General features: G+C 39.6%; 1 protein-coding gene across 2 annotated transcripts in view; it reads right to left on the reverse strand.

Annotated features, from left to right (window-relative positions):
• Positions 1-18,362, reverse strand: part of arid3a (AT rich interactive domain 3A (BRIGHT-like)) — a 36,029-nt gene continuing 17,667 nt past the window's right edge. For both annotated transcript variants that reach the window (XM_053634137.1, XM_053634138.1), the window contains exons 4-9: positions 10,209-10,281; positions 7,808-7,991; positions 6,796-7,043; positions 6,069-6,353; positions 3,696-3,785; positions 1-3,382 (exon numbers count right to left, since the gene is read on the reverse strand). In XM_053634137.1, coding sequence (XP_053490112.1) covers positions 3,246-3,382; positions 3,696-3,785; positions 6,069-6,353; positions 6,796-7,043; positions 7,808-7,991; positions 10,209-10,281 — 1,017 coding nt within the window. In that variant the 3' untranslated portion in view covers positions 1-3,245. The remainder of the gene's footprint in view (positions 3,383-3,695; positions 3,786-6,068; positions 6,354-6,795; positions 7,044-7,807; positions 7,992-10,208; positions 10,282-18,362) is intronic.

An 18,362-nucleotide genomic window follows, 5' to 3' on the forward strand; every position in this document is an offset into this window, starting at 1 on the left:
GCCATTTTTTTTTTTTAATCTTAAAACCCCCAAAATTTTAAACAATGTCTAGCTGTAAAAACCACAACACTCTTAGTGTAACATTAAATTCTATGGAAAGAAAAAATTAATAGTAATAATAATTGTCAAAGCATAAGGCATCCTATAATAAGCGTGAGCTGTTCTGGTTGTCTTTGCAATATACAGTACAGTGAAGTCATAATTGCCAGTGTGATCTTTCAATTTTGGGTACTTTTCTACATTTCAATGATGTTCCAAAAAACAAACAAACAAACAAAAAAACCCCCTTCTTACAAAAAAAAAAAAAAAATTCACACTATGTGTTACACTATCTTTAGCTCATTCTAGATGGTGACTGGAGCAAAGGTAAAATAACCATAGCTGTCATTTTTTTTCTTCTTTTTTCTACCCTTGATCCTAAATGGTTGAGTATACATAATAAAACACTACTCTAATACATATTGATGGTGCTATAGCCAACATTTTCAAGCTCAAAATACAAGATAGATTTTCTCATGTGTCACTCAAAAGGATAAGGAACACATTCAATCCAAAAATCCCAGCGCTTTAGTAAATTAACACAAGAAACAGGGAGATTTTTATGTTGATAAAGAATAAATGATATCACATGGCATGGAGGGCACTCTATCCACTAGAAGGCAGCATGTTACCTGTTAATTGCCACCTTAACCAGAGATACAGTACAGCAGAGGAAGGACAAAGCACAAGTTAGAATTTATAGAGCTATATGCCCTAGACAAGACATCTTCATGTGGTTATGAAACCTTACAAAGCCTCATAAAGCTCTCCAAGATTTATGCACAGATTGTACGTCAAGTGTGATTTTAACCTTTATTTATTTCAAACTGGCGCTGCAAATGAAATCTAACCACGAAACTACTGTATACAAAAACACCTGTTTTTTTTTGTTGTTTTTTTTTTGTGTAGAGTGGTTTGTGATTTCATGGTGTTGCCCGAGGGCACAAGCTGAGTAAAATGAATGTTTGAGGTAGATAGAGTGAGTCTAATAATAACATGCCTAGAAAGCTATGAGGTATGTTGTGACTTCCTGGTAATGAATAACTTTTTATTTATAATAAATAATAGACACCATCGTCCGGCACACATGCTGAAGTAACCTATACGCCAGTGACTTACCATCAAAGAAGAAACAAGCCGATGTTTTAGACACAACAGAGCTAAGGCTGAAAAAGAGTGAGAGAAAACACTGTCAAAAGCTCAAGGACAAAAATTAAATAAAAATTGTCTGTTTTGAGGTTTTGGACATTGTATAACATGGCATTTTCTCCATCACTGAACTTTTCCAGCTTTAGTACGTCTTGAAGGCTTAAACGCTACTTATAGGAACTGTTACATTTCTCTATTTCATTGTGGTAGAAATCTAGCCATGCCATTTTATACCTGAATAGAAAAAAAAAGCAACCTGACCCTGAATATAGTGTAACACTAAAGTTAGTACAACAAAAAGCATCACAACCACATAAATGATTAGATAACGTCCCCCAAAGTCCAGTGAAAAATGACAACATTTAAATCAGAATAATGCATAATCCTGGAAGAAAATGTGTACACGTATTGTTTTCTGATTGACACATCATCTCCATCAGTCTGTATAATGCACTCGACAATTCACAACAATAAAAAGATTAGCTGTAACCAAGGTTCAGGGCAAAGCTGTTCATTATGGGATAAAAACATTCATTTCAGTGCTAGCCCGGTGACGTTTAATTGTCCGCCAAAATGAATGCAAAATAAACTACAGATTGAAATACACCACATCCTGCTCACACAGTGACAGTGAACCGCTGAACCCAACTGGCCTAAGGATGATATTTTTAACATCTATTGTGCAAGTGAGATGAGAAAAAAAAAAAAAAAAAAATCCCAAAACTGGAGTATGTTCTCAATTATGATGTTTTCAGCCAAGATAAAGAGAGCCAAATGATGTGTGCTTAGAATTTCTGTGTTCAGTGAGAAAATTATGGAAATATATAGAATTCTTCATCATAACAAATCTGCATAATAACAATGAATATATTATGTGAATTTGGCAAGTTTCTTAAGTGTCTCAATAACAAATATCTTGTAGAAACACACCATTGTATTCAAGGACTTTGTGGTTTTGCTTAAAATATAATATATTAATTTCAGAGGAACAAATAAGTTCCTTCTATTGAGTCTAGATGATACAACAGAGCTGTTTCCTGAATATTAACTCATTAGCTAAACAAAGCGATTAATAGCAGACAGGATCCTTTACACTCATTTGCATTTCCTATATTTAATATGAATTATTGAAAACTTTTTATTGATTTATTTATTTTTAACTTGTCTAGGTCACTACATAAACACCTTTCAAATCTCAAACATGTATACGCTGGTTTGCAAAAATATATCCTCCATGATGTTTATAATGCAGTACTAACTTCCGCCCCGCTAAGTAATGTGTCTAATCCATGAGACGACTTATTTTAATCATTTAAAATAATTGGCATTTCGTTTCTGAAGAGTGGAAAATGGTTTCAAACATTCTTTCCAAAATGCCAAGTGGTGAGGTTCAGCATGCGGGATCAGAAAACAGGCATGAATTTGCACGGATTCGTTGTCATTGTTGGGGTTTGAGGGAGTCTCTTTTCTTGTTCACGCCACCTAGGGGGGGCAACGGGGGGTGGAGTACGACGATGACGAGGACTGTTGAAGAGGTGTTCGGCAAGGCACTCTAGATATACATGGAATATGCATGTATAGTTTAGAACCTTAGTTGCGTTTGTTTTTTTTATCATACATGATAATTTTACCATATATAATAAATTTTCATTCATAAAATATTTTTCTTGTTTTCCAACAAGCTTCATTGTCAGTCAGGTGTGTAAACAGTGTGCTACCATTTCTAGATTCTACTGCTCTACTAATTCCAAGTATTTTGCACCCAGAAAAGATAGATTATTCACAGGTTTTGCATGTATGTGTATAATATAATGATATATATAGTCATTCTAGGTTTGTTTTAACCATAAACTCTTTTGTTGCGTTAATATTTTAGTTCATTTTGGCTACTGAACAAAAGAGTGAATAAAAGAAGAGAGAACCTGAGATAGTGTACATCAAGTGGTCTGGAAACTTATTCCTGATAGTTTGTGGGGGATTTTTTTTGGCATAGGCTCTAGAAAATGAGGTTGATTTTTGGCTTTAGCTAGCTTTGAGACAGGGATGTTCTGAGGGGTTTAGGGTGAAGGATTGGTGGAGCTGGACGAGGTAGGTGTCTGAGAGGAAGGAGGCTGCTGAGAGTTACTGCGCTCTCCAGCCGTTTTGTTAGCTGCTCCTGAGGAGTGTAGACCAGTAGCTTGAGCAAAGAGAACACCTGCAACAAAACAAGCACAAGAACATTGTACACACAGTTAAACATAAATAAAAGCAAACGTTTCGCTCATATATTGAGTGAAGGAATGAACGGGCTTCTTGTATTCATAGGTCTGTTTGAGGGGGAAATAAATACAAAGTAGAGCTATTTTTTTACTCCACAAGAGGGCCAGTAAAACCAGGCTGCAAAATAAATATTTATAACTTTGAAATATAACAAATATAACTTTGAAAAGATTCATGTGCAAAAATTAGAAAACAGGCCTGACTACTGAATTTCAACACAAAACATTTGCTGCATCTGCCCCACGCACCAGTGTAGACGACCCCGTTGAGTTCCACTGACATACTGATGCTATTCAGGCCATTCGTGGTGAGGTTGAGTGCAGAATCCTGTCTGCTTTCTGAAATGAAAGAAAACAAGACAAATCAACAATCTATTACCGGTTTTGGCTTAAATAGAATGAACCTTGATTGCACACTGCAATACACATCAACAGTCAGACAGCAATAGCTCTATCCTGGTCAGGGTAGTGGTGAGTCTGTCCCAGGAACACTGGGTGCAAGGTGGGAAAACACCCTGGATTGGCCGCCAGTCCATTCACACACTCATTCAACTAAGGGCAATATAATGTACCCAATCCACCGACTAGAAGGTTTTTGAACATAGGAGGAACCCGGAGAACCCAGACAACATCCATGTAGGTGTGAGGAGAACATGCGTAGGACACTCATATGAGCTCACGTTTACTATCAATTTTGTCAGGTAAAACCACACGTAACTGAAACACTTCGTTTTAGGTTACAACATAGTATTTGTGTCTACTATCCGTCATAGAGGGGATTTCCCCACCACCACAAAGCAGAGTGGTGATGCATGAATTCAGGTGAAAAATAGGTCAGGATCTTGACTTCATTCTTTGTTACACTCTTTATACAGTATTTCAGACATTTGTTTAGTGTAGGAATTTGTTTAGTGTGAGAATAGTTTCCCCCCCAAATCCATTTCTTTGTACAGTTTGGGGAAATTTCAGGTCAGTTACCATGAAAGCACTTTACATAGATTTGCATAGATTAAGAATAGAAACACGCTTATGTGTCATAGCCTAAAGTGAGAAAAGTAAAGGACTCGTATGACTCATTTCAGTACTATGATACTAGTAAATGAAAGTCAAGGAAGGATTTGTTTCATTACAAGAGGATGCTAAGTAGTAAATGATGTTCAATGAAAAGGCTGGAGATTACAGCAAGACTTTACCACAACAAATAATTGCTGGAAAATTCATAGTAAGGTTTCCCCCAAAATGATCAATTTCAACACCATTCGAGGGTAACAGCTCATCAATTCGGGGAAAGCCTGGCATTTTGTCTAGCAAATGGTTCATGTGATACTTCTTCACATTTTCCCCTTTATACAATGAAACATGAAATGAGGGGGAAATAATTACTTGGACACTTATGCTCCCGGTGCATATATTCACTTCATATCTACACACATTCAGCCTCGTTCATCAAAAAGGTGTGTAAAGTTGTGTGTAAATCTTTCTGTAAGCCAAACAGAACAAATCATTTTACACCGGATGTACAAAAGCTGATTATCTTTCTATCCGGCAAAGTTCACAGAGCAAAAAGTGCAAAATGGCTACTAAACTGGCAAAAAAGATGAAGAATTTCTCTGGAGTAGAAGTTCGCATGCCGACGAAAATGAAACAAGAATTTTAAGAATTTTAATTTTGAAAAGGCCAAAATATGGATAGAAATCACAGAGAAATCAATCCGGTGTCATCCATCCAGCTCGGGTCAAAAGAAAATGGTTTGACAACACTCCTAAGGGCATCTGGCTAACTCTTCCAGCAATATCAATTGTGCCATTTGAACCGCCTCAGCGTATGCCTACCATCTCCACAGACCGGCCCATCCTCCTTTTACATGGCTGATTATCATAATTGAACAACCAGCCTTATTTGCTTAAAATGGATTTGAGTTGACTTGCTGTCATTATATTATATTATATTTTTTATACCATCCAATATCTATAATATTGCAATATCTAGCAATATAATAAAACACATCTTCGTTCATTGTTAATATTCCCATAATTTTTTTGTTCATACGTACAACGGCAAGAGACATTATGTGAGCAAATTTAAAGTGGATATATGCAATGTATTAAATAAAAAAATTAAAATAAAATAAAAAAAAGTGTCAGAAAGCTTATTTCCTTTCACTGTATATACAGAGTGTCCCAAAAGTCTCCATGCATAGCGGAAATTAACACTTTTTTTAGCAAAATGTCTTTTTTCATACTTAGTTTATGTTATATTTTTTTAGATAGCTTTTAAGAATGCCTTTGACAAGAATGTATTGATATTCTCATGGTATGATCGGGAAGCACCAGATGTGTTGACACGTGTTCATAATGAGTGGGACAGACGATTCCATGCGTGTTTACAAAGAAATGGCAATCATGTAGAGAATGTTTTATAAATAAAAGTTACATTTTGCTAAAAAGTGTTAATTTCCCCAATATATGGAGACTTTTGGGACACCCTGTAATAATAATATCGGGGAAAATGTGAACAGATTTATCAGCTAATTGCTTGAGGTTCACTCTTCTGTCACGCTCTTTTCAGACGCCAGGATAATGGTGCTTGTGACCGTTTGAGAAATGTCTAAAGCCTTGTTACCTTGACTGTTGATGCGGATGTTCATAGGCATCTGGGTGCTCATAGCTAGCAGGTTCTGCTGCAGTGCCCTCTGCAGGAGCCGCTGGTGGTCCTCTGAGGGCAGCGCCATCTTCTTCTCGGGCGGCTCGCCGGAATCCAGCTTCTCCCTCAGCTGCTCGAGTGCAGCGACCTGAGCGGCCATGGCAGCCTGCACCGCCGCTGCCTGAGCTGCTGCCACTGACTGAGCAGCCAGATTGCCAGGTAGTCTGCTGCCCTGTGCAGTCAGAGACTGACTGACATCATCTTCTAGGGAAAGCAGACGGACAACAAGTGAGGTCAAACAGACAGGGAGTGGTCAGAAGAACTTGCACATCAGGAACATGTATTTAAAAGATTTAAAAACCAAGAGGCTTTTCATCAGCTGCTTGCTTTGAGACTCTTATTTTGGTTGAAACTAAATGTCTATGCATGTACTGTGTACTGAGCTAGAATTTCTTCTGTGGTCTTTAGAAATAAATCTGAGAAATTTATAGACCACAGTTTATAAGTAAGTAAGTATTTAAAATCACAATTACTTTGAACTTCACCGACGTTAAAAACAGCAAAATGCAACGTCTGAATGTTGTCTCAAAGTGATCTAAACTTTAGCGAGATGTAAATTCAAGAAATGCAATGCCACTTTTTCACAAAAGCATAACATCATCAGCATTAGGTACACCTGAATTTGAGAGTTTGAGACCGTTCTTACCCTTCTTGACCTTTTGAACGGAGGAAAGTGAGGTAGTGCTGGTTCCCACAGCCATACCAATGCTGGGCAGAGAGATCTTTGGGGAGGAGAGCATTGTGGGAGCCCCATTGGGCGAGTAGGTGAAAAGGGAACCGCCAAAAGTCTGGCGTCGCCCCTCCCGCCGGTTACTGTCTATGGCAGCCTGGAGCTCGTTGGGGTTGCTGAGACCCCGCTTTTCACATTCATATGGATAAAGGTACTTCATGTATCTGGAAAGAGAGAGGGTTCGAAATATGAGGTCCAAGAGAGCAGCTAATAAACCTCAGGTCCAACATGCACCACCAGTTCATGCAGCAGACGAATGGCATGATATAATAAAATATAATGAAAGGTCATTTTGATTATACTGCTAACAGCACCGCTCAGACAGTAGCTTAATCACAGGCTTATACGAATGTGTTTGTTCTTATTCATTACCGTTTCTATAATAACAGCTTACACAGGACTAAAATGTATGTAATTGTTGATGTGGTAAAGTTTTCCGTTAAGAGATGTTGGTTTAGCATTTTTAGAAGGAGTTTCCAGTGTCAGCACATTATATCAGTCGAGGGAAGTGGTTCCTTTAACTTTTCTGACACAGGAAATTATTCAGGATGTTCTTCGTAACATCACAAGGCATTATAACAGGAATGGACGCGTTTTGCAGATTTTCCACTACATCACACAATTATAAATTGATAAATCAAACAATGTGTCGTTCTTTAATAAATAAGAAATGGCTAGAATTGGTAAAACGCTGTGGTATAAGAGGAATAAAACAGTCAACTTTGGAGTAACTCCACTTCACGTCAGGGCGCATCACACGACCTTATCTTTGATTGACTGATTGATTTATTTTTAATAACAGTATGCCCCATAGTATTTTATTCCTTACGAAAAAAAAAAAAAATGTATGCAATATGTATGCAAAATATGTATGCAAAGTTGAAGTGACGTAAAGAACATTGTCCTCTGCAGAGAATTAAACACTCACTGTGTTCTGAGAGTGAAGGCAGCGCTGGTGATTGAGGTGGGCAGGTTCAGACCTTTGGTGATCTCCCTCCATAACTTTTTATTGATTACCTCCACCAGGCCGCCCTTCTCAGTCACCAGCTGGTAGAGCATGTACAGATCCAGCACCTGCTTGGCCATGATGGGGATCCTGTTCACTGGCGTTCCTGCAAAGAAACATAATGAGCATGGTTTTTACAATGTATTGGCAGTATTGCAATTCCATTAGGATGAACTGTATTTGACCCCAATTCACATGCATAATATGTGTGCTCACTACAGGGTGAGAATTAAGAGGGGGAAGGGGAGGGGTCATTTTCCCTCTTGTCCCTAGAGGGCAGTATTAGATTAAATGACTGTATATACACCCATAACATTAAACCACAACATTAAAACTACCTGCCTAATATTGTGTAGGTCCCCATTGTGCTAACAAACAAAACAAAACTCTGATCCATCGAGGCACGGACTAGACAAGACCTCTGAAGGTGTGCTGTGGTATCTGACACCAAGATGTTAGCAGCTAGCCACTTTATGTCCTGCAAGTTGCGAGATGGGGCCTCCATGGATCGGACTTGTTTGTCCAGCACATCCCACAGATGTTCAATCAGATTTGGAGGCCATTCATGAACATTTTTTGCAGTGTGTCAGGACGCATTATCCTGCTGAAAGAGGCCACTGCTGTTAGGGAATACCATTGCCATGGTGTACTTGGACTGCAACATTGTTTAGATAGGTGGTACGTGTCACCTAAGTAACATTCACATGAATGCCAGGACCCAGGGTTTCCCAGCAGAACATTGCCCAGAGCCTCACACTTTCTCCGCCATCTTCCCATGGTGCATCTCTTCCCCAGGTAAGCGACGTGCGCGCGCGCGCGCGCACACACACACACACACACACACACACACACACACACACACACACACACACACACAGGTCATCCACATGATGTAAAAGAAAATATGATTTATCAGACCAGGCCACCTTCTTCCGTTGCTCCATGGTCCAGTTCTGACGCTCACGTGCCCATTGTAGACACTTTCTGTGTTGGACAGGGGTCAGCATGGGCTCTCTGACCGGTCTGCAGCTACACAGCCCCGTACACAGCAAGCTGTGATGCACTGTGTGTTCTGAAACCTTTCCATCATAACCTTATGAACTCTTTCAGGAATTTGCGCTACAGTAGCTATTCTGTGTGGATTGAACCGTACAACTTCGCCTTTGCTCCCCACGTGCATCAGTGAGCCTTGGGCACCCGTGACCCTGTCGCCGGTTCACCGCTTGTCCTTCCTTGGACAACTTTTGGTAGGCACAAACCACCGCATGGAGAACATCCCACAAGACCTGCTGTTTTGGAAATGTCTGAACCAGTTGTCAAGCCATAACAACTTGGACCTTGTCAGAGTCGCTCACTTGCTGCCTAATATATCCCACCGTTTGACAGGTGCTAGAGTAAGATAATCAATGTTCCTGACAGTGCACTTCACCCATCTGTGGTTTTAATGTTATGGCTGATGTATGCATGTATGTTCCTTTTTCTGTGTTACATTACAGGCAATAAAGCCTGTTCTTTTTGCAAATAAAACATTCACTCATATGCACAGGGAACTTCAGTGCTGCTTATATGAGGTGAAAAGATATCGGTATACATTACTTTATTCTGGAGCCTATTTATTAGAAAGGTCAGATGATAATTTGATAGATCCAAGGCCAAGCCAGAGCATGTGCTCATGTTCACACACACACCATTTGCTATATATTCAAAGGCCAAAGATCATCTCCAGCATACTATAAGCAGTAAAAATGTCTGCAGCGATAAAGCAGTCATTTAAGAAATGTTGCTTCATCAGGTTGAAACCTGAGCTGGGTTCTCATTCATTACAGGAAGAGAAACATAGGGGTACAAATGTAACTATAACTCGTAAAGGTAACTTCTAAAATTTGCTGGGTCAAATAGCTATGGCCCTCAACACGGCAGACAAAATATCCGTTTAAACGTGTTTCTGACTGAACGCGGTAACTCCGCGGCTGACGAAAAATGAACGAAAATGAATGAAATGAACATTTTAGCAGACACTTATTTAAAACTGATAACAGTATTACATTTCATTAAGATGACTCGAGTCCTGAAAGCTTGCTTTATAAATACGGCATAGCAGCAGTACATGGTCACAAAAAATAAACCGTCCATGGTCCATGAACATGGTCCATGAAAGTGTTCATGGACCACGGACGGTTTATTTTTTGTGACCATGTACTGCTGCTATGCCGTATTTATAAAGCAAGCTTTCAGGACTCGAGTCATCTTAATGAAATGTAATACTGTTATCAGTTTTAAATAAGTGTCTGCTAAAATGTTCATTTCAGGGGTGATGGTGTACCTCTCTTCTGCATGAAGCTGAACAGATCATCCAGGAACTCTTTCCTCTTGGGATCGCCGTCCAGTTCATAAAGCTGTGTAGAAAAAAACAAAAAAAACAAAAACAAAACAAGAATGAGGAGCTAAGGCTTCAACTATAAATTTGATAATGCTGTATTAACGAATAAAGGCAAAAAAATTAAATAAAACTGCAATCATAAAAAATATATATGTTTGATCACAGAAACAAACCACCAGGTGGACTGTTACACTTATTACATAATTGTCACACTTCTTTTTTGCTTATTAGACATATATAAGTGGCACAAAATCGTCAACAATTAAATCATTAAACTAGTTCGTCCATCGAAGTCGATGAGGAGCCACACAGTATCATCAGTTTAAGTGGGAGTGGGTTGGGAGATGGCTGACTAGTCCAATCTGAGCCTGGAATTGACGGTTGCAGTGGGGAAACATGACCGTCCTAATTGCCAATTCCTCTCATTTGGTTTTAAAGTCCGCACCGGTTGAAAATCTGAGGTGGGTGTAGTTTTTCCTCCGCGCATATCTGGCTTGTGGTTGTGAAATGTTATTTACATTTTAAAAAAAAAAAAAAAAAAAAAAAAAGAAAAGTAGTAGACGTTTTCAACAAGAGCCAACGAAACTCGGGGTTCGGTTTCTTGGCGTGCCTGCTCCCGTTCAACATCGAAGCCGTGCTCAGATGAAGCCGGAGACGGTACGAGTAGACCAAGACTGGCGCATAAACTCAACATGCTGGCTGGATTACAGAATTTCTGCCATGCTGGTAAAAAGAACCAGTTTAAGATATTAGCAGAAAATGTCTGACCTATCAGATTCGTACACGTACACACACGCAGATACAGCTTGCTTTGCTCCAGTAGTTATAGAGAAAGCCTGAGCAAATGAAAAGTTGTTTTTTTTGGGAGGCGGCGGGGGGGGGGGGGGTTCATGCATGACAAGAGCCAAAGTTCTCACATTGTATTAAATGCCACTTTTATCAGATTTTTAAATGCCATTTTCTCAATCCGGTTCTTATATTTCGATCTTCCAATTCAAGCAGATAAGAACATTTCCTCAAGATGGCCGTGCAGCAGACAGACTTCACTACGTAACCTGTGATTAAGCTCTTATGAACGGCCTGTCAATATTAACAAAAATAATAATAATAATAAATAAGTAAATAAATAAAACTGTCCCATGATCAAATGTGAACAAATGTTTTAATTTCAAGTAATTGTTGGTGAAAATATGATTAGATGAATCTCTTTTGTAGAGCACTGTATTTGTTTGTATTCAGTGTAAGGCTGTTATCAGTGCAGTTAAACTTGTAACCGGTTTGTGGAGGTCCGGCGTTGACATTAAATGCTTGTGCGTGCCAGATATTTTTTATCGTATTTTGCGTGATACAGAACATTAATTTCAGCACCACACCCAAGTAGCATTAGTTGCTCTCGGTACAATTCCTGAGCAAAAACAACACCAATGATCTCCAGTTCTCAGACGGTTGTGGTGCTTTATGCAGTGAAAAAAAACAAAAAAACAAAACACTGCACACACACACACACACGGTACAAAGAGCACTGCAGTTTACACAATTCCACACTTTCTATGAAAGATTTCCACACTTTCTATGAAAGATACGGACATCTGTAAATGAAAAGCTGTGTTTATACTCGGCCCACTGCATTTGTTAATGGCACACGAGAACAGTTTAGTCGTCTCGAAACTAGCAACGATCCATGAAGATTTCTGATTCTAAGATGCACGTTGGCGCCGAACCCGTGACGAGGCGATGATTAAAAAAAAAAGTCAGATATCCTGAAAATCTGGTATTACTGCATGAAGCCGTGTACGTGTTTTCTGCATCGGTTTCGTGGCGATAATGACATATCAAGGCTGCCAGATAGGATGGTAGACATTGTTAGCTCATTCTGTGCCCATCAGGCTGTGCTCGTAGTCACATGGCCACTATTTTCTATACGGGGAGCAATAGGAAAGGTTAATTATTACATCTCTTGGGAACTAAACGAGAAGAGTAAGACTTCAAGGGACGGAGGCTGGGGTGAAGTAGTCCCAGAGGACTATTGGAAAGTGGGGGAAGGGAGGAGAGGAGGAGTCGGATGACTGAGTGGTGGTTGGGGGATGGGCTGTTAACGCAGCACAGGCTTAATTACAGGATGCATGCACTTTTAAGGAGAACTGTATCATAAATTTCTCAAAGAGCTCCCATTCGAGAGAGAGAGACTAACTGACTCTCTCGTTTTCTAATAGAATTCCATCAGTGCCTCCTTCTTCTCATTTACAAACAGTTCTTCCTTTTCCCAGAATGCCAAAACACATCAGTGGATCCTTATCAGCTTTGGCATTTGTCACCATCAAAACCATTTATAAACCCATCCTGCCATCTCCTCAAGAACAACAACACTCAAAGGAGCCTGTTGATTAAGAACAAAAATAAAATGTAGCTCAGGTTCTTTCAGTTGATGCTCCTTCATGCTGTTGATAAACACACAGCAGCGATCGATCGACGCACAATGCCGAATATATGCCTCAACAGTAAAAAGAGCAGAAACACAGCAGAAATGCACCAACCAGCCTGAACAGCGTTATCTACACCACGACAAAGCAACAAAGCCTCGTTAACGGAGAGCTGCAAAATGAAAACCAAATCAACCCTTTCATTGTTCTGCACGCTTCCCTTCACAGAGCTCGGTTTTTATGACAGGATATTTGGCCTGCCAACGTCCCACCGTTCCAGTGGAAACGCATCTCTCGGACACAAAAGAGAAAACGTCTTTATATGTGCGCTCTCATTAATTGGATCAGCAGCGTGATGGAAAAATTCACAGAGCAAACCAGATGTTAGCGTGTCAGTCTAATAGAGCAAAAATATTATATGCTGACAAGAGCTTTCAAATTTTATTATTGTAATGCTTCTAAAAATAAATAAATAAATAAATAAATACAGATGCTTGGGGGATGAAAAAAACAAACAAACAAACAAACAAACAAACAAACAAACAAAAACAGTCAACAGACGACCACACAGAGCAGCATTCAGTGCAAGGAGAACACTTTTTATACAAAGCTTTAAATACGCTTCATCTGCTAGCAAACTAATTCTATACTGTGTGTGTGCGTGCGTGTGAGTGCCTATAATTTTTCCTCTCTTCTATGCTCTCACTCAGACAACCAAATAAATCCCTATAAAAGAACCAAATAAAACATGTCTATTAAAAGCAGTCATTTGAGTTCAGTAGATGATCCCAGTAACTAGCTAGCTAACTTTGCGAGCCAAGTATTAGAATGTTTTGTATTGACTAGGGCCTAGCTATTAATTACATTAACATTAATGTAAGAGAACGCCATCAAGTCCTCTACACCTGCATTTCCTGACGTAACTAAATTTAATTCAGGCTGTGATGATTGGTAGGGCTTCAGTAAATCTACCCATCAGCCAAAATACATTTAGATTTAGGCGACATTAAATCCACATAGATCTGAAAACTGCGTTTTCGTTCAAACGTTTTCCAAAAAATTGCTCGTCCACACTGAAACGTCTGAAAAAACACCTGCATCCCTATAGTGTGCATGCGTAAAAACATAAGGCACAACAACAAGTGCAGTGCAAGATCGTCCACCATCTTGTTTGTTTTGAGTTGCATGGGTCACATGACTAAAAATACATCATCGTTTTGGAATATCACCGTTTTCTCGGTCCACACTACAACGCCGTTCTCAGATTTATCCAATTAATAGGGTTTTTTCCGAAAACGCTCCATTTTTGCTGGACAAAAACGCAGTCTCGGTGTTGACAGAAGGGCAAACCGTAGAGAAAAAGACGGGTTTTCTAATTTATCCGGATTAATGTAATGTAGACGTAGCCTCAGAGAATATGAACTAAAAGGTGTTAAAGAATTGCCCAAATAAAATGTACGGTACATTTCTTTGCACAATTCCGACTGCATTAAAGGGATAGTTCCCCCAAAAATGAAAATTCTGTCATTAGTTACTCACCCTCATGTCGTTCCAAACCCGTAAGACTTTCGCTCTTCTTCAGAACACAAATGAAGATCGTTTTAATGAAACCTGGGAGATTTCTGCCCCTCTGTTTACAGTCCAGTAACCAAAATTTTCAAGCTCCAAAAAAAAATTTCATCAAGGCATCATAAAAGTAACCCATGTGACTCCAGTGGTTTAATCCCAATTTTATGAAAAGATACGAACGATTTGTGTGGGGGGAAAAAAAGCTAAAATTAAGTCTTTATTCAAAAATCTCCGACGTGCGTTCACGGACGTTCTAGCGATACAACGGGACACAGACGCTCTGCACTGTTTACAGCGGAGGAAGCGATTTGCTGTACACAAACTGAATCACATAGAACTTTGTAACAAAGATGTCTGCAGATTTCAACATAAAGGAAGACTAGCGGTTTTTTTTTTTATCTGCTCTTGCATCATCAACACGCGTGCGTCGTGGTTCTCTTGTGAACGCACGTCAGAGATCTGAGAACTTTTTGAAGCTTGAAAATTTTGGTTACTGGGCTGTAAATGGAGGCACAGAAATCTAGGTTTCATTAAAATATGTCTTCTTTGTGCTCTGAAGATGAGCGAAAGTCTTATAATTTTGGAACGACATAAGGGTCAGTAATTGACAATGTTCATTTTTGGGTGAACTATATTTGAATATTTTTTGGCATGTAATATAATACTGCTATGTTATCTTCTCTATGTAAAAAAAATGTTCCATGCAATACACGGTCCCGTTTTAGGTTATGGGAGAAGAGAACATCTGCAGGTTTAATTAAAGGCAGAACATTTTCCCCACCCCATGGCAGTAGCTTCACTAGCACTTCCCACATCTGTAATTTTCATGTCATGTGGAGTTTCTGTTACTGTGATTTTAATCGTGTGTGTGGTCTCAAATGGTTTTGCTATGTTGGCTCACGTTTGCATTGGAAATGGCTCTGTGTGATATCAATAGACACAAAATAACTAGGGCACTAACTATAGGTAGTGATAAAAATAAATAAATAAATAAATAAATAGATAAATAAATAGATAAATAAATAAATAAATAAATAAATAAAACCCCGGGGGAAAAAACACCACAAAAATACAGAAAAAATAAATGCCCTATCCGTCAATCAGTCCCGAAACGGCTTTTTAAATGATATTATTATTCGGACTTTGCTGTCTCTAACTCACTCTCTCGAGCTGTCTCAATCTCTCCCCTGATTGGCTGTTGGCTCCTGCCAGTCACCATAGAGTCAGTCCTTTTTTGTGCCTGAAGTTAACCTGGCAAATAAATCTCTCTCCAATCTGAACCAACACGCTAACACGGCACCGAATGTGAAATACTACTACAGCAGCTCAGCACCATCATCCTATAGAGCATTTTTGTCCCCTTGCTCAATAATTTATTTCTTTTTTGTTTTAACAGAAAACTGCTGCATACAATAGCTTAAAATGTATGAAACTGGTCTGAATACAGCATTTTATTGTACAAATTATAGAAATACTTTACTGTATGTATTTCAATCAAAGCCATTCAGTGAACACTGAATCTATAGCCCCTTCATGGTCACAGAGAAGGCCCCCAACATGCTTTTATGACATACAAGACACCAGTGTCGAAACCCTGTAACGGCATTTCACATCTGCCATATACAGCATAGGGGGAAGGGCAGAAGTCAACCGGTGAGCCAGTTTCAGTCTTATACAACAAATTTGCTTAACATGGCCCAGAATCATAATAAAAGAACATGAGCGCTCTATCAGTGAATGGCGGGCAGGCCCTGTAAAACGTCGCTGATAAAATGGAGAGCCATTGTGTGAAAACAATAGTGCTGGCTTCCATAACCATGGCCTTATTCTCTCCAACTGAATCAGCAGCACAGACAGGGCTGTAACAAACACCTGCATGGTGCGAATGTTACTTTGTGTATCGCTGCATCAGAGTGAAACCTGAAACTCAAAGATCTGCACCCTTTAATAATTCAAATGACTTTTCAATTCAGCAATCTTGCAAATCAGACATTAAACAAGACCGTTTTAGCTCTCTGCTTGGCAGGAAATGAAGTTTTAAACAGTAGCAGTTTTGCGTCTTTTCCCGAGAGAGGTACATCTGCAGCCCCGAGTGGAGAATGACACAGCACAAAAAAAGAAAAGAAAAAAAGAAAAGGCGGACCGACTGAGGAGGACCGGCTCATTAACCTCCATGAAATTCCTAATAAGCAGATACGAAACAAAAAGGGCCAAGCAAAATACAAACGAATTTGTAAACTAACAACTCCCTTCCTCGTGTAAAATGAACTCATTCGTATGGCCGCAGAAAGCTACATTTCCTACGGATGATTGTGACTACGGTTTCTACAGCTTCCATACATTTGAGCCGAAAAACAAGAAGTTATTGCTCCGTTTTTTTTCCTCACCCCTAAATAAACATACACATTTCATCACAGAGACGTCTCGCAAGCGCGAGCATGCAACTAGCTAGGCTGAGAATCAGACAGAGACCAAGTAAAACTCCTGCATTTTCAGTTCCCTTTTCGCAGGGCTCCTCAACGCCAGAGGCAAAAAAGTCTTCATTATACTAGATTATATTAGATGGAAAAAAAACACTAACCGCTGTGCAAGTTTAATGAATCACGTTGAGCAAGAAGAAGCCGAGAAGCAACTCGCATGTTAATAATCAATGACACGAGGCTTACTAAGGCTCTTGTGGCATGGCCTTTCAACCCCCTCCAAATGTCACAAAAGCTCGCATTTATATCTAATGACAATCTTTCCTCTACAGCACAATCAAGATGATGGGCAAATGTTTAACCTCAGACAGCCCCCAATTTATCCCTTTTCATAATCCCCTTTACAGCTGTATTTGCGTGTGTGTTTTTTTTTTTTAACCTTAGGAGGCACAAATGCATCTCACAATGGCATGTACTAAGGCAGCTTCGTCAGTCATTATTAGCTGCGGTGTGGGATCAGATGCTTACAACACTGCTAACTTTTTCAAAATGCATCAGGTACCTTCTACTACCCTTTTTTTGACTTCCGTCACTCCAGTGGTTCAAATTCCTACATCTCTCCAAATATGTAGGTTGGAGTTTGCGACCCTCTCCCTCTGGACTCCCTCTGGACTCCCTCTAAAATCATGTTACAGCAACCTCGGTACCAGAACCTGCACTACCTCTGCGTCCACTCCTAGCATGTTCGTAACTTCATCATACGCAATGATGATCAGAAGTACACATGTGGCACTGCTGACCAGAACTAAATGAAACAGCGATCTATTTTTGGCCGCATAGCATAATCTTTCAATAGTTCATACCCTCCTCCCCCCCCCGACCCCCGGGGCCAGCATGCTGCCTTTACTCGCAGTCACTCACACTTCAGCTTATACAAAAAGGCTTTGTATAAACATGAAATTTTAAGGGAAAGTCGTTCTCAAAATTCCCTACTCCAAAATAAAACAGTAGTACTGAGAATATTTTGGAGAGTCCACAATCACAGTTGGAGAGACGGTAGAAGTGTTAACCAACAGTTCCAACAGGAGATCTGCCTTACTACAGAATTCAGCTCCAGCCCTGATTACCTGCTGTAGGTGTGTCAGATACTTTGTACAGCATTTTCTAGGACCAATTACTGGTACATGCCTAATGGACAAAAGGCTTATTGTTCTATACAAATGTCAACTTCGACAAAGCTAATCTAACGTGACAGCATGAAAGTATGAAGAAACAAATCTCTTTTTGTGTGTGTAAATTCAGTGATACCACATCTACTAATTGTGCTTACAGATGTTACACTAGAGGATGTCATGCATTAAAACGTGAAGGTAAAAAGAGGATGGGGCTTCCTAATTTTAAAAAAAAAAAAAAAAAAAAAAAAAAAAAAAAAAAGGGAGAGCCAGCCTGGAAAACTGCTGTGCTATGCCTCTGCGCATTCTTTGTTTACGTTCCAGCGGCTCTTCCCCCTCCTGCTCGAGACTGAAAGCCTGGCAGTTTTTCAAAGCCGTAGGTTATGTGGCTCTGACGTCAGCCTGACTGCTGCTTGCAAAATTCTTCACACGAAGTCGCTGCCAAGGAGCAATTCCTCATGGTAGCATGTACAATTTGGCCAGATTTCAACTACAGGAAAAAGTTAAATGGACTTT

Source organism: Ictalurus furcatus, chromosome 10 (assembly GCF_023375685.1).
Source record: "Ictalurus furcatus strain D&B chromosome 10, Billie_1.0, whole genome shotgun sequence".
Taxonomy (NCBI): domain Eukaryota; kingdom Metazoa; phylum Chordata; class Actinopteri; order Siluriformes; family Ictaluridae; genus Ictalurus; species Ictalurus furcatus.